Source organism: Mus caroli, unplaced genomic scaffold (assembly GCF_978045245.1).
Source record: "Mus caroli unplaced genomic scaffold, Mus_caroli_1 scaffold_16, whole genome shotgun sequence".
In the NCBI taxonomy this organism is placed as follows: Eukaryota; Metazoa; Chordata; class Mammalia; order Rodentia; family Muridae; genus Mus; species Mus caroli.
Window position 1 is genome coordinate 78,607,041 of NW_028227271.1, and position 15,822 is coordinate 78,622,862.

At 45.1% G+C, this 15,822-nt stretch overlaps 1 protein-coding gene across 1 annotated transcript in view; it reads right to left on the reverse strand.

Moving 5' to 3' along the window:
- The window catches only part of Retreg1 (reticulophagy regulator 1), a 130,052-nt gene that overhangs the window by 81,307 nt on the left and 32,923 nt on the right, over window positions 1-15,822 (reverse strand). Inside the window, exon 2 of the mRNA XM_021183635.3 lies at window positions 2,385-2,491. Coding sequence (XP_021039294.1) covers window positions 2,385-2,491 — 107 coding nt within the window. The remainder of the gene's footprint in view (window positions 1-2,384; window positions 2,492-15,822) is intronic.

The window sequence follows — 15,822 nt, forward strand, 5'->3', positions numbered from 1 at the left end:
TAGTGAGCACGGCACTACAGAGCCAGATCCTCTTTTTATTTTCAGACAGGATCTCCATCAGCAGCCCCTTGTGGTTTTGCACTTCCTCCGGAGCCCAGGCAGGCCTCAAACTTCTGATCCCCGCCCCTGCCTTGGCCTCCAAGTCACTGAGACTACAGGCCTGCTTAGGCAATCCGATTTAAGAAGCAGAGACTCTAGGCTGGTAGACTTGAGCTTTCCCCTCCTCGATGTTTTGAAGGAGACAGCTTTTCCATGAGGAGGGTTTTCAAGGACATTCATCTCCACGGTGTGACTACCAAATGGCTGGTTTACATAAAAACTGAAGGCCTTGGTGGGCCCTGACAGCCAAAGCTGAAGGACTTCCGCACAGTCCCGTTTTCAATCTGGCCCCAGCACTCAGAAGCCAAGTCCTTCAGCCCCTCCTCTCCTGGTTCCTCTGATTTTTGTAACTCGTTGAAATCACACCTAAGGTCCGGCCAGGGTGAACACCCAGTGAGTGCAAAGTACTCAGGTGCTCAACCTCCAGGGTGGTCAGCGTGCTTCAAAGAAGGCTTCAGAGCACATCCACAAATGGCAACCTACTTGCATTCTCCCGAGGGAAGAACTTGTTGCAAAATATATCCAAGACAACAGCCCTCCTCATCCTGCTATGCTTCAATACAAGAACGCAGGGCTTGCCAGGACCTAGCCCATTTCCCTCCTCAGATCCTGAGGTGTGAGGTATTGGCCTCAGGAGGCCGAGGTACACTGGGATACAACAGCAAACGCTGCTGGAAGTGAGGGAACTGGGCATCTATTCTCAGAAAGGGGGGAGGGTGAGAAGAAGAAAAAGGCTCAAGGGGAAGAAGGCAATGTGTATATGAGAATAGAATTTTTTTTTTGCTTTTTTGTTTTGTTTTGTTTTTCGAGACAGGGTTTCTCTGTATAGCCCTGGCTGTCCTGGAGCTCACTTTGTAGACCAGGCTGGCCTCGAATTGAAATCCATGGATCCCTGAAATGCCTCAACTAGACAAAAATGAATATGCTTTCCTTCCCAGAAAGGCTAGCCGTGAAGGAGTTACCTCCACAGCTGACTACACTAATGTAAAACAATCTTTCTAAAGACTGCTTCTATAGTGGTTGGCTTAAGACTGGACACTTAAACATGAACCCGCTTGAAAGGTAACCCACGGAACATCATGATGGCGAAACTCCAGGGCTCAAGTTCTTGTTTGAGAGATGTTGCCACTTTCATGGTACATCCCCATGATGGTGAATCTGGACAGTCCTGAGACACAGCAGTCCATACGGACTCTAATTAAAGCCTCCTCCTTATGATTTTGACCAAATAGATCTTATTACATATAGACTCTTATGTCCAGGAGGGATTTTTGCCCATTTACAGAAGTTGGTTCAAGTATTAGTAGAGGAGGCATGGAGATTCACAGAAAGGTTGCACTTAGGTAAATAGTATATACTCCTAGGAAGTCAAGCACTCTTTAAAAATGAGTCCAGCTCCCACTTTAGCGCTTACAGTTGGTTCTCTTTCCAACATCATTAATCTGTAACTATCAGCGATTTTTTTTTAAGCTTATTGCATTCTTTCGCTGAGGTAAAAGAAAACTGTACTCAAACTACTACATTTTCCAGTGGCCCAGTATGAGTTTGTAGGGTGGAGTAAATATTTAACTGCTCTTCTTACAGTGGCCTACTTAAATATCACCCTGGTGTGTGACGTACATAACTTAGAACCAAGGGAGAGCCCAGCACGGGACCTTTCCCCTGTTCTGACAAGAGAGGGAATCAGAAATACATTAGTAAGCTTGGGATGTAGCTCAGTGGTACACTGGCTAACATGTGCAAGGGGCCTGGGTTTAACCCCCAGCACTGAAGAAAAAAATAAAGTTTTGTGTGTGTGTGTGTGTGTGTGTGTGTGTATGCCTGTATATGCGCGTGTGTGCATGTGTGTGTGTGTGCGTGTGTGTGTGTGTATATATGCCTGTATATGCGCGTGTGTGCATGTGTGTGTGTGTGATTGGGGGTGTGTGTGCATGTGTGTGTGCGTGCGTGTGTGCGTGTGTATGTGTGTGTGTGCATGTGTGTGTGTGCGTATGTGTGTATGTGTGTGTGTGTGTGAAAAGCAAACCCAGACAATATGGTGACTCATGTCTATAATCCTAGCACTCAGCAATTGAGACAAGAGGATGACTGGGAGTTCTAGGCTAACCTGGGTAAAGTAAGACCCAGAGGGAAGGAGGGTGGGGTGGGGAATGGAGGAAACAGGAAGTAAAGAAAGTAGAAAAAAAGTGTCTCTAGATGATCCTCATGTTCAAAAGATGAATATATCCACCCAAAAATTAGACACTAGAAATAAAATACACAAAAATCAAGTGGAATATTCTTACCTCTTGTCCTGGACAAAACCATTTCCTTGATGATCTGCATGATAACACGCCCAAGAATCATGACAGAAATGAGGTGATACACTCTCCACGGAGTCAAGGCAAGGAACCTAGGACCAAAAGAAACAGACAAGACTTCATTTTACAGTGAAGATTTTCAATTTAAAAAAAAAATCTCACCCAGACATACATGAGGGTAAAATATCAATGAACATAAAATATAGTCACATTTCTGTTTAAAAAAAAAAAAAGGATCCAATTTGTTGGCACTTCCTCTTTTAAGATCATACAGGGGTCTAATCCATATGCCCACCTCCTCTCTAGAGAAAAACAAATTAAAATTCCCTAACCATAGAGTACATAATACCTGCAAGACTCCTTTTGGCTAGGACTACAAGGAAAAGGACTAGCCAAGAACTCAGAAGGAACCTGGACTCTTCAATGAGACTAAAGGATGAAGTCTCTGATTGGCACAAGTTCATTGGCCAAGCTGATAACTGAAATTAACTTGGTTGTACTCAGAAACCCTCTAGAAAAGTTACATTAACAAATGTTTAATAGCAAGAGAAGAACGTTTATAGAGAAGAACGTCTATAGAGAAGAAACGGAAGCTGGATGGGGTGGTGCGTGCCTTTATCTCAGGACTCTAGAGGCAAAGGTAGGAGGATCCCTGTGAGCTTGAGGCCAGCCAAGTCTACATAATGAATCCCAAACCAATACTACATGTAGACAGAACTGTTTCACAAAACCAAGGTGGGAAGGGAGAAAGAGAGAGAGAGAGAGAGAGAGAGAGAGAGAGAGAGAGAGAGAGAGAGAGAGAGAGAAAGGAAGAGAAGAGAAGAGAAGAGAAGAGAAGAGAAGAGAAGAGAAGAGAAGAGAAGAGAACTCTGTACTTCTGTGAACTCTATTGGCAGACAAACACAGACTAAGCTAACAATGCCCAAAAAGCACTGAGAATACTGAATAAAAAGGAGACAGTGTACCAAACACCAGCATTCACCACTGCTTTCCGACTGTGGATCCAATGTGACCAGCTGACTAACCATCCTGCTGCCAGGCCCCGTACTTGTTGATAGGACTGTCTCCCCTTAAACTGTGAGTCTAAATAAACCCTTCCTTCCTTAAGTTGCTTTCATCGGGTATTTTGAAGGTAGGGTTCTGGCTTTTATGCCACAGGCTATAGGGAGAAAGCCCAAGGCATGGAGCAGAAAAATAAAATGATAAGTGATTTAGGAGGATAAGCTGATCTAAGAAGGAACTATGCAATCAAGCTACCTTCTAGAATGACATACAGTATATCTTGTCATATATTTGTGTTGCGGATAGCCCTGGGGCTAATTATATTTGATGTTAATTCCATTCTCCTGTGAGGGGATGTGAACAAGGAATGAGTCAGCACTCAGGTGATTTCCTGTAAACCTTCTTCCCACCTGAATTTGTAAATAAAGGCTAGAGCTGGTGATTGACAGGAGAAAGAGAGGAAGGTGGAGCTGAAGGTTTTGGGAGAAAAAGAGAGGACGACGGAGGAGGAGGAAGAAGGAAAGTGGAGCAGAAGCCCCTGGCCTGGAGAAACTGCAAGTTCTAAGGGGTCTCTTATATGGGGAAGATGGTAGTGTAGTGGTAGATCTGCCCAATCTAGGTGCACAGCTTGTATTCACATTAGTTGAGTTGTGTTTTTATTGCCTGGGCTTGTTTGGGTTGGAGACTTACTGCAACATATTTGCAATACATATCATGTTAGTATACACACACACACACACACACACACACACACACACACACGACTCTACATAAGGCTGGATGATGTTGTGGATGAAGTCCTCCATCAGAAAGGGACATGCAACCCATCTTCTATCCTCGTCCTCATACTGAGCATCTATGTGACCTGGGGCAGTAAAATAAGCAAGGTAGACCAGGTCAGTGCTTCTAAGTCAGTGGTCTGCCACTGTCTTAAAGATTTCTACTGCTGTGATTAAGCACCAGGACCCAAAGCAACCTGGAGAAGGAAGGTCTTATTCTGCTTACACTTTCACATCACAATCTGTCATCAAACGAAGCCATGGCAGGCACTCAAGGCAAAAAACGTAGAGGCAGGATCTGAAGCTGCGGCCATAGAGAAACCCTGCTTCCTGGCTTGCTCCCAGTGACTTGCTCCATCTCCTTTTGTGTATAGAGTGCAGGACCACCAGCCCAGTGATGACCCCACCCAAGATGGACTCAGCTGCCCCCATCAATAACAAATGAAGAAAATGCTCTATAGATTTGCCTACAACCTAACTAGAGGAGCATTTTCTTAACTGAGGTTCCCTCCTCTACAATGACTTTAGCTCGTGTCAAGTTGATGAAAACTATCCAGCACACAGTCACATTATTATTAATTTTTTTTTGCCTTTTACATTTCTTTTAACACAGGCTTTGTTTTGCCATGTTTTCTTCCAAGCCCATCACTTTAGTCTCAGTTTATAATTAACCCTTGCCATTGTCCATGTTACATATTTCTCCAAATCATACTGAAGTGGCAGCTTTCAAGATCCTTATTAGAAATCCACCATGAGAACATTCTTACCTTTATGATTTATTTATATATTTATCACACACTGTGTTATACATTTTCTTATGAGTCTATTCTGGGCAATATATTGAATAAGTGATGTATTTACAACTAGATATTTCTGTGACACCTAGGTTCCAACAGGAATATGTATTCTGACCACCTGCCTGCCTTCAGATGTTCTTCACGGGACTCTGGTCACTCACTGACCGGACTCAGAACCACTAATGAGCTGTAACTCGGAGTTTGGCTCACACGAGTGTTAGATTAGCATGTATCGGTGGAATTGCCTCTGCAGAGTGATGCAGAGCCCTGGAAAGAGGGAAAGTTCACTCAAGTTTACACATGTTTGGAACTGGCCAGACAACCACTTAATTATCTGGCTGAAAACAAAGAAGCACAGACTTCACTGAAGCCCTGGAAGCCACGACTTGCTCCCCTCGTGGGAGTGCCAACTTCCAGGAATTAAAAAAAAAAATTGAATAAAATAAATTGGGTAATGGTAGAACTTCAACCTGCAGACCTCATTTGGCGAGCACTACCATAGCAACGCCAAAGAACATTCTAGAGGTCTCTCTGTGTCCTGGGCAAAGGCCCAGTTGGCATCGCAGCCAAGGGTCTTGATGGTCATTAACAATCCATGGTCAGCTGAGAACACAACAAAACAATTGCTTGGGAAAGCAGTACCACAATGTTCAGGGAGGCTTAGCTGTCTCCTTGGTAGGTTAGTGTCTGTTGCTCCAAAGAATGAAATGTCACTGAGAAGTCAACAGTTAAGGTAAATAAATGCACATAGAGAGAGATCTGTACATACTTGGGATGGTATTTTTTTTAAGATTTATTTATTTATTATATGTAAGTACACTGTAGCTGTCTTCAGACACTCCAGAAGAGGGAGTCAGATCCCATTACAGATGGTTGTGAGCCACCATATGGTTGCAGGATTTGAACTCAGGACCTTCGGAAGAGCAGTCAGTGCTCTTAACCGCTGAGCCATCTCTCCAGCATGCCACTTGGGATATTAATTATGTATCATGTTTACTATAGCTCACTTCTTCACTACCCATAAAATCCATAGTTCTATAATTTATATTTGTGATTTGAGATGAAAATCTTAGAAACACTGATCAGTTTAACATTCATTGTTAAGAAATTGCCTAATATTATAGAGAACTTATGTTACTAGGTAATTTGGGTTATTAAAAAAATCACTCTGGTAAATTTCAAACACGTCCTGAAAGAGAGGCCAGGGCTTGCTAATCTAGCTTTAACAATGCCCCGTGCATAACTGTTCCCTCCATACCCTCACCCTATGCCCCACCATTAAGTAAGTACCCATGCCCTACTTGAAGTGAATCCCCACAAAAGTAATTTAGTCTGAAAATATGTTTCCATTTATCTTCCCTAAAGCTCTTTCGCTTGATTTTTATTTTTTATTGGTTATATTATTTATTTATATTTCAAATGTTATCCCCTTTCTTGATTTCCCCTCCAGAAACCCTCTATCCCATCCCCCCTTACCCTGCTTCTATGAGGGTGCTGGGGCATCGAGCCTTCACAAGACCAAGGGCCTCTCCTCCAACTGATGTCTAACAAGTCCATCCTCTGCTACATATCCAGTTGGAGCCATTGGGTCCCTCCATGTGTACTCCTTAGTTGGAGGTTTAGTCCCTGGGAGCTTTGGGGAAACTGGTTGGTTGATATTGTTGTTCTTCCTATGGGGTTAACCCAAAGCTCTTTTTAAACTATACTATACCACTGTTATATGTGAGACCTTACCCCAGTCCTTTTGTATCTTATCTATATGTACATGCTCATGTATGTATCTGTACAGATGTTTCTGCACATGTCTGCACATTATCTGGAGCTGGGCAGTGTTTGCCATCGAAGTCTGTTTTGGTCAATTTCCACCTTATTTGTGTGTGTGTGTATGGGGGGTCAAGGTCTCCCTATCAAATGAGAATCAAGTGTTTGGTTAGCATGTGTCTGTGGTCTTTGTAGAATGAGGCAGAGCCCTAGGAGAGCAAAAGCTCACTCAAGTTGAAACAGCCTTGGAGCTAACCAGAAAGCCACGTAAGTATCTGCCTGAATACAAAGCAGCACAGACTTGACCAGAGCTCTGGAAGTTCACTGACTCCCTGGATCCCTGTCTGGCCAGCGAGTGCCAGTGCTCAGGATTATGGGTACAAGCCACTGGGCTGACCTCTCCATGAGTGCTGGGGACCCAGATGCAGATCCACATGCTTGCACAGCCAGTGGATGACCACTGAGCCATCTTCCTGTCCGTTGTTCTGCTTTAATACTTTGTTATTTATAATCAATTTGCATATGATGTCTGCGTGAGTCCACACATGCCACAGCACACCTTTGGAGGCTGGAGGGCCAGCCCCTGGTGTCAGTTCCCTCCTCCGTCTTTACGTGGGATTGAGCCCTGGACACCATGCTTTTGCGGTGAGCAGCTCCACCGGCTGAGCCACTTTTCTGCATGCCTCCCTAAGCTCCGCCTCAATCCTCAGTGCCATCACACACCCACTTTGCAAACCCACTTTTGCAGATTCTTGGAAAGAGAAAGACAAGAGGCCGAAGATTCAGCAACGTCAGAAACTGAAACTGGCGTCTGTGGTCATGTCTCTCCCTCACCCTAATCCTGCTGCCACAGTCTTTAACGATGGCTGTTTCTGTGGGAGAAACAGACTCATTTGCTCAGCAAAGTTTTCCAGATTCTGGGAAATGCTTGCTGAATTCTAGTGGTAGAGTTTAACACTTTCCTGTGCCTTGGGAGTAGCTTAATAACTGGTAGTTGGATCTAGGGGCTTTATCAGCTTTGAAACGTTTTCCTGGAAAAATCTAAGTCATGTGGTGGTGTGTGCCCAGGGGCCCTGTGAAGTAAAAACTTTTCATCCTTGCTGGGTCCCAACTCTAAAGAGGACATTTGTAGTTACCAGGGAAGACAAAGCTCCAAGCAAGACCAGGCAAGCGTTCAGCGTTTATTTGTCCTTGTTTATTAGTTTTCTTCAATGTGTCTCCTCCAAAACTGGCCAAAGTGACTTTCTTCTTCTTTCCCACAATACAAGAATCTGCACACCTGCCACGCATTTTGATCCACCAGAGAATTATGCTTACAGATCCTTGGGCTAGCCTGTCTCGGTTGGTGGTTCCTGAGTCCCTCTGAGGCAACCTTATTATAAAAATCTTTGACAGCATCAAATACTAAGTACACAGAGAAAATGTCAGATGCTGTGTTCAAAGAACTGTAACTCAGCTTTTTAATAAAACCAGCGATTCTCCTGAAAATGTTCGCTTAAGTGTACCTCATTCATAAACAAGGTGACAGGTAGCTGAACTGTGTTACATTTGTCACATTTGTACCCATGGACTGGTGCTGCTGCCAACCATTAACTGCCAATCACTCCTTAGAGAGGGGCGGGGCCTAATGAAGCCCTCCCCTCACCATGATGCATCCTTGAACGGGCCAGTCTTGTGCAGATCCCGTGTGGTCGGTAACTCAAGTTGCTGTGTGTTCATGATTGTGAAGGCCACGTTATCTCACGGAACTCATTCCTATCCTTTGGCTGTTTATTCCTTCTGTCCCCTCTTTGTGATGTTCCCTGAGCCTCGGAGGGATGGCACTGATGTCCCCTTTAGGGCTGAGCACTTTCAGACTCTCGGCTCAGCACTTAACCAGTTATCAATCTCTGCAAGAACAACCGCCCACTGCAAACAGAGACTTCTCTGACGGAGACTGGGGAGGCAGCCGCCATGTTCTTCACCGGGCTAGCTCATGGTGAGCTGTCCATACACCACTAACAGGACTCAGTGTGCACAAATAGCAGACATGAACATAGGGAGTGGCTGGGATGACGGAGGGGTAAGCAAGAGTTTGGAGCCGGGCGTGGTGGCGCACGCCTTTAATCCCAGCACTCGGGAGGCAGAGGCAGGCGGATTTCTGAGTTCGAGGCCAGCCTGGTCTACAAAGTGAGCTCCAGGACAGCCAGGGCTATACAGAGAAACCCTGTCTCAAAAAAAAAAAAAAAGAGTTTGGGGGGGAGAGTAACGGGGGCCAAATATGATCACAATATTTCATATATAAACAAAAGTAAATTAAAAGCAAAGAAAATGAGGGGTTTAAATTATTAACTTTGTAAAATAAAAAAAATAATTTTTTGTTTATTCTTTGATAAGAGTCTACCCTCTTTCCTTATCTGATAAAAACATTCTTTTCTCTCAAGCAGTCCCCTGCCTACTTTCAAGCCTTAGGGTGCATGTGTGTATGTCTGTCTCTGTCTCTGTCTCTGTCTCTGTCTCTCTCTCTCTCTGTCTGAGGGGGGGGATGGGGGGTGACATCTTTAATTGTTTATCCAAGGGGCACTTAGGGCAATATTATAATTTCCTACTGTAAGCAATCCTATGATAAACTTGGCTGCCGTACCCATCTCTATGATATGCTGTCTGATTCCTTCAGATAAATACCCTGAATGATATAACTGATCTTGTGTTGAACCAAACAATTTTCAATTAATCCTTACACCAGAAAAGGACATCAAAATAGCAGTTCCCATCATGTCTGCATCACTGATCCTGCAGCCAGGGCTGTGTCATACCAGCTGAAAAATGTGGCCACTGTCATAGCACAAGTAACATGGAAGGAGCCCTCTTTATCCCATCAGTCCACGAACCCTTTTGGATGCAATCACGGACCTCTACTTAACACATCCCACCTAATACTACCGACATCCCTGTATCATCCAGTTTTCCACAGTATGCTATCATTACCATTTTGGTTCTGCTAAGCATGTGTCTGACACTGGGCTAGCAGCTGGGATTATATCGAATCCTGCTCTGCCCAATAAATATGGGAAAGCATAGAGTTCCGAAGTTCTAGAGCAAAGACAGCTTTCAAATTTTGTCTTCCAAAAGAAGTCAATGTTAGCTAGGTGAGAAGGAGAGGCATGTTCCAGGCTGAAGAGGACCATGCTCAGGAGAACATGTAGAACCTAGGAGTTAGGAGGTGTGCCCTGAGTCCTTGACCCTTTACTCACTGGTGTGGGGTGCACCCTCTAAAGCCAAGTTCAGGGTGAATGAAACAGCTGCTACACAATGGGCAAAGCCCTGCCCCCAGGGTTTCACGGTCACTTGCTTCATCCTTCTACCCAACAGTGAATGAGGACAGTTTGATCATTATCCCCTTTACACAGATGAGCCAAGAGAGGTCAGAAACTCGCCTAGGGCTCCAAGACAAGGTGTGGCAGCAGTAAGATGTAAACACAGGCTGCCCAGCCCTACCACTGTGCCAACTGCCTCTCAGATGGATGGTGTCAGCCACTTTCTGTGCCCCTTGTCTTGTAAAAAGGGCCAGAAGCACTGTCACTGTCACTAGTTTATAAATGAACCTTACTTCTAAGACCACTTTCTGATTTACAAAAGAATTAAGCAGAGCATGCTGGGAGCTCCTGTACAATTTCCCCTGCCCTGAACACCAAGTCCCCTACTATAGAATCCTTGCATTTCAGATGGGGCTCATTTATTACAGTGGATGAAGCATTTTCAATGCGTAATTCGTAACTGAAATCCTTAAAGCTCCGCCCTTTGTGATGTGCGCGCTTTGGTCTTTGATGAATTTCCGCTGTCACGTGTCTGCCCGCCTTTACAGAATGATGCAGAGTAACTGCACTACCCTAAAAGCCCCCTGTGCTCCATCCTCCCTTCTCTCAAGCCCTGACAGCCGCTCGTCTTCCTACCTCCACTCTTTCGCCTGTTCCAGAACATCATATGCAGTTACATGAACTCACTCAACAAGCATCCTTTCCATTTGGCCCCCTCCATGCAGCAACACAGAAGATTCCAGGCTGGATTTTTGTGGATTGATAGGATGCTTCTTTAAAACCTTTGTATATAATACTCTCTTGTATAATATGTTGAAATTTACCCATTCATCTACTGAAGAACGAACACCTTGGTTGCTTCCAATTGTTGGCAGTTCAGACTCAAGCTGCCATTAACGTTCTGCTGGGGTTTGGATGCACATGTATTTTTCAGCTCATTTCAGAACAGTCTTCTTTAACAATTCTATTGGCCTGCTGACAGTGCTGACTCTATAGACAGTTCTGGTTTTCAGCTGATGTCTGAACCTAAGTATATTAAATTCATTCTTGTTTGACAGAGACCATTATTCACGCAGAGCGTCAATCACGCCTGTTTCGCTGTCTGGCCACAGGACACCTGCGTGTTTAATATCTGCGTATCAGCAGTCCTTATTACATCAGTGGTAACAGGTGCTGATGTCTGCTCAGGTCTTGCCACTCCCCATTGTCAGGTGATCCATATTTAGGAGCCAGCACTTCATGAACCCATGTTTTGTTGCCCCTGTCACTCCATCATAAGAGACTTTCATAAACAACTTGTTTCAAAGCCCACTGCAACCTAAGGTCTACGTTACTTTACTGCCTGCTGAACGGAACCACTATGAAATATTCAACAGTCCTCTATACAAGAATCATCAGGGCATCTTCGCCATCAAACCTTCCCAAGGAGTTCATGAAGCTAAGCCCAAGCAACACCTCGGGGACTTTACTGATTTACCCAGTCACACAGTTCCCAGAAGCCTGTTGTGACCACCTGGCCCATGGTGGGATTCTGGGGTGAAGACAGTTATATGCAGGCCTGTCTGGTTCCAGAATGCTACAGAGTGGTTATCACAGGAGGGTCTGGGGTCGAAGCATAGGATGCTATAGGGATCATAAGAGCAGACAAGCTATGTGCAGTGTAAAGGGAGGGTCTGTGGCTGCACACACACTATCCTTACTCAGGATAATAACCAAGGTCCAAGGTGACGTGTGAATGGTGACGTGTGAATGGTGGTACGCTGAAGTACTGATGGGCCAGCATAGCCTCTCCCAGACAGCTCTCACTCCAACCAAAAGAGGAAGACCCAGAACCCACTGTGGTCTACACTCCAGGACACTCAAGGGCCTTGATCTGGGTAAGGCAGGAAGCCTCTGCCCGGTGGCTGCCCCATGTTCGTCACTGACTTCCAGGATGAGGACTGCCATTGCCTCTCCGTAGCCGAGCAGCACAGTCCCTGTGTCTACACCCCCTTGAAGGACAGCAGCCACAGTGGAACACAAACTTCCCTGGGCGGGTTGGGCAGGGAAGCACCAAGTGGCAGGACATAATTTTATTCTCACCGAGTGACCAATAAAAATGTTCTTTTAAAAGAAATTTTAGTTCTTTTTTTTTTTTTTTTTTTTGGTTTTTTTTGAGACTGGGTTTCTCTGTATAGCTCTGGCTGTCCTGGAACTCACTTTGTAGACCAGGCTGGCCTCAAACTCAGAAATCTGCCTGCCTCTGCCTCCCGTGTGCTGGGATTAAAGGCGTGTGCCACCACACCTGGCTAGTTCATTTTTTAAAGGCTTCTAGCCCTCATGTCTGTATAGTTTAGCCTAGGGACCAAGATGCAAGAACACCCAGAAAGACCATTCCCACTAACCCCAAATACCTGGTTCCAGCAACCAGAAACAACTTCTATATGTTAGCAATGTTCTTGCAGTTAGCTACTATAGCCAAAAAAAAAATTAGTATACCTATCTTAATTAAAATACATATGGTGTCTACACTCACTAGATATTCCATATTTTGGACACAAAGGCAAATATATATGACAATTATAATGAATATGTATATCTCTTAAGCAAGCACACACATAAACTATAAAGTTATTCATGTGTAATAATAGCCCGTGGGTCTCATGAAGACAGACTGTATGTGTTTGGACACTGCCGCAGTGGCAGTTCTGTAAACCAATCCACGTGCTTTCTGTCAGTGAGCCGTGACCTATTTCTCCACCCCAATACAATGGTGACTTTAAGAGCATGCCACATCACCCAGGTGGCTCAGTCCTCTCGTGGTCACCACCCACGGATGACTTCCAGCCATGCTAGTCTAGCATGGTTAACGCCCACATGTAACTTCCAGCCATGCCTGTCTACCATCCTTTCTGATTCATTTTTATTCTAAGTAAATCTGTCTATTTGCTTTAATCTGTCTACCTCCCTCTTCTAAGACAGGGCTGATAACCTTGTCCTTCTGATCCTCCTGCCTCCACCTCCCGGGTACTGTGGTTATAGGTGTGCAATACCCTGCTTTGTTTATTTAGTGCTGGGGAATGGAACCAGGATTTGTGCTTGCTACATAGACACCATCCTGATATCCGTATCTCCAGCCCACTTGGTTTTGTTTTCGTGTTTGTTTGTTTCTTTGTTTTGTTTTTCCCCTCGCTTCTGTTCCACTCACAGAATCACTAACATGATTTTGAACTTTAAAATGCTTTTCACGCAACCAACCGTCTTCTCCCACTTGCATCCTTGGGATAGTTCAGTTGATGGGGTCAGTTAGGAGCTCAGGGAGCACTGCAGATGAGGGACCATAACGATTTTAAGGGCCAGAGCAACAAGTAGTTGGCTCTGAGACTGTGTCTCCTAGAAATGTCCGAGAAGCTACACCCATGAAATATCACCAACATGGCTACCTAACCATGAACTGAACGAGAGTAACAGCCTAAGGGCTGATACGGAAGGCAGGGAGCTCACAAGGCCTAGAATGTAGACAAAGAACTGCAGGAACTAAGGAGCTCTGAGAGTAGGAGAAGAGTATACTAACTAGTTAACCAGTAGCAACTGGTCAGCCCTAAAAGAAACTGTGTGTGTGTGTGTGTGTGTGTGTGTGTGTGTGTGAGAGAGAGAGAGAGAGAGAGAGAGAGAAACATTACAAGTACTGAGCAACTTGTATTTTTAAATTAGAAATATACACACATTAAATATATAAGCTATATACTTATATATTAAAGGGCAAGAGGTCACGCATTTGAAGGAATAAGGAGAGGTACACAAGAGGGTTTGGAGGCATGAAAGAGAAAATGATATGATCATATAATCTCAAAAAAAAAACCCATGAAAAATGACAATCCACCTACTTGCTTGGAGACCAATAAAAATACAGGAAAATTGGGGAGAGAAAGACTCAATGCAAAAATAACACTTTCCTCATAGAAATACAAGTCCTGGGTAAAGCTCAGATGATTTCTGTTTCAGAATGCATCATAGTTTTAAGGACGGAAAAGCCTATCAGCACGTAGGCTTTATGGAAGCAAAAATCTGTCTGTGTTTGATGCTCCTGGCCACAAGAGAGCTGAAGCACTCACTCCACAAACACTCAACAAGGAAAGGGCAATCCAGGGGACCGGCTTTCTGTGCATAGATCACTCTGCCTCCAGCCCAGAGCTAGCCCTTTCTTGACCCTTCATTGGCATTTAGACAAAGCATTGTCTATGCATGATTTGTGGGCGTAGCTGCAGAGGGTTCAAAAGAAAGCCAAAGCCATTGGCCAGGCTGGCTAGAGAGTGGAGACAGGCCTCGGGCTCTGCAGAGCAATCGCTCTGATGATGCCCACCGAGTGGCTGAGTACAAAGACGTTTCTCAGCTTGTCCTATACGCTTTCACCAGGAAGACTGGCATCCCCCCACTCCCCCCGGCCCGGCTACTTACTCCATGATGAGTTTTGCAAAGTCAAATTACATGGGCACATTGAACAAATCCCCCCCCCCACACACACACACAGAGGGTGCCAGGGTAAATTTTTAAAATAATGAATGGTAAGAGCAGGCCTGGTTCTTTCCATGTGGGAATACTTGGCCTCTGCTACCCCCACTCTACACCATGAGATGAATAGTGTCAGGAGATACAAGAGCGGTCTGTAGACAGACCCCTGGACTCCTGGTGGCTCTGGTGTGGAGCCTTAAGGAACCTACCAACATGGCTAGTCAGGTTGGTGAGAGTACCAAGGATCTGCTTGTCTCCACGTCCCCAGTGCTGGGATTTCCAGGCGCACGCTGCTCTACCAGGCTCTTTACATAGGTGCTGGGGATCCAAACAGAGTCCTTGGCTTATAATTACCAAGGACTTGACCCACTGAGCCATCTCCTAGGCCCACGTAATATTTTTAATTATAAATCACAGATTCAGATTCAGCTAACTTTTTTTTTTCTCCTTGAGACACTACTCTTGTAATGACCAAAAGTGTGAATGAGAGGAGAAATGGAGGGCGGGCACCTCTTTCTCTAGAAAGATGTGGGGTTCTGGAGACCTTAACAACCAGGAAATGCCAAGCAGCTGCCAGCACTGTGAAGGGAGAACTGGCTCACAGTGGTGCCACAGGCCGGCCGTGGCAGTCCAGTGAGTTCAGGAAATGTGTCTGGTCAGCAAGGCATGCTGGGGCAGAAGAAACAGGCAGGACAGCAGGAAGCAGGGAGGGGGGGTCACAGCAGGCAGCCTGTGTGGACTGTCTATATACTTAAGTTGAGGAAGGGAGAAAGAAGCCAGGGCACAGCTGGAGTGGGCCATCTGAGACCAAGGCCATGAGCAATACTGTCTGGCATGCCACCTTGCATTCTAAAAAAAAAAAAAAAAAAAAAAAATTCAAGGAAAGCTAAGCCAGGTGGAGCTTCGAGCAGTGGAGTGGGCTCCTTCATGTTTCTTCACGTTTAGCTGGATGTCGGTCCACACATTGGTAACTTGTATGTGACCTGGTGAACACAGGGAAGAGGAAGTTCCCGAGGGGGGAGGTAAGATACTCTGCAGCCAGCTCCGGCTGGTTACTAGTGAGTTCAATGCTAACCACCAGTGGGTCATAGAAGGAGCTAAAAGAAGAGAAATGTCACTCAAAACCACATGCTGCAATGGGGTGGGGCAAAGGTAAGAAGGAAAGGGGGAATTAAGAGGGATGGAAAGTGGAAAGCAAAAAGAAAAGAAAGAAACATAGTGGTTAAGAACTCTGGCTGCTCTACAAGAGGACCAACGTTCAATTCCCAGCAGCCACTTGGGTAGCTCACTACTGTAT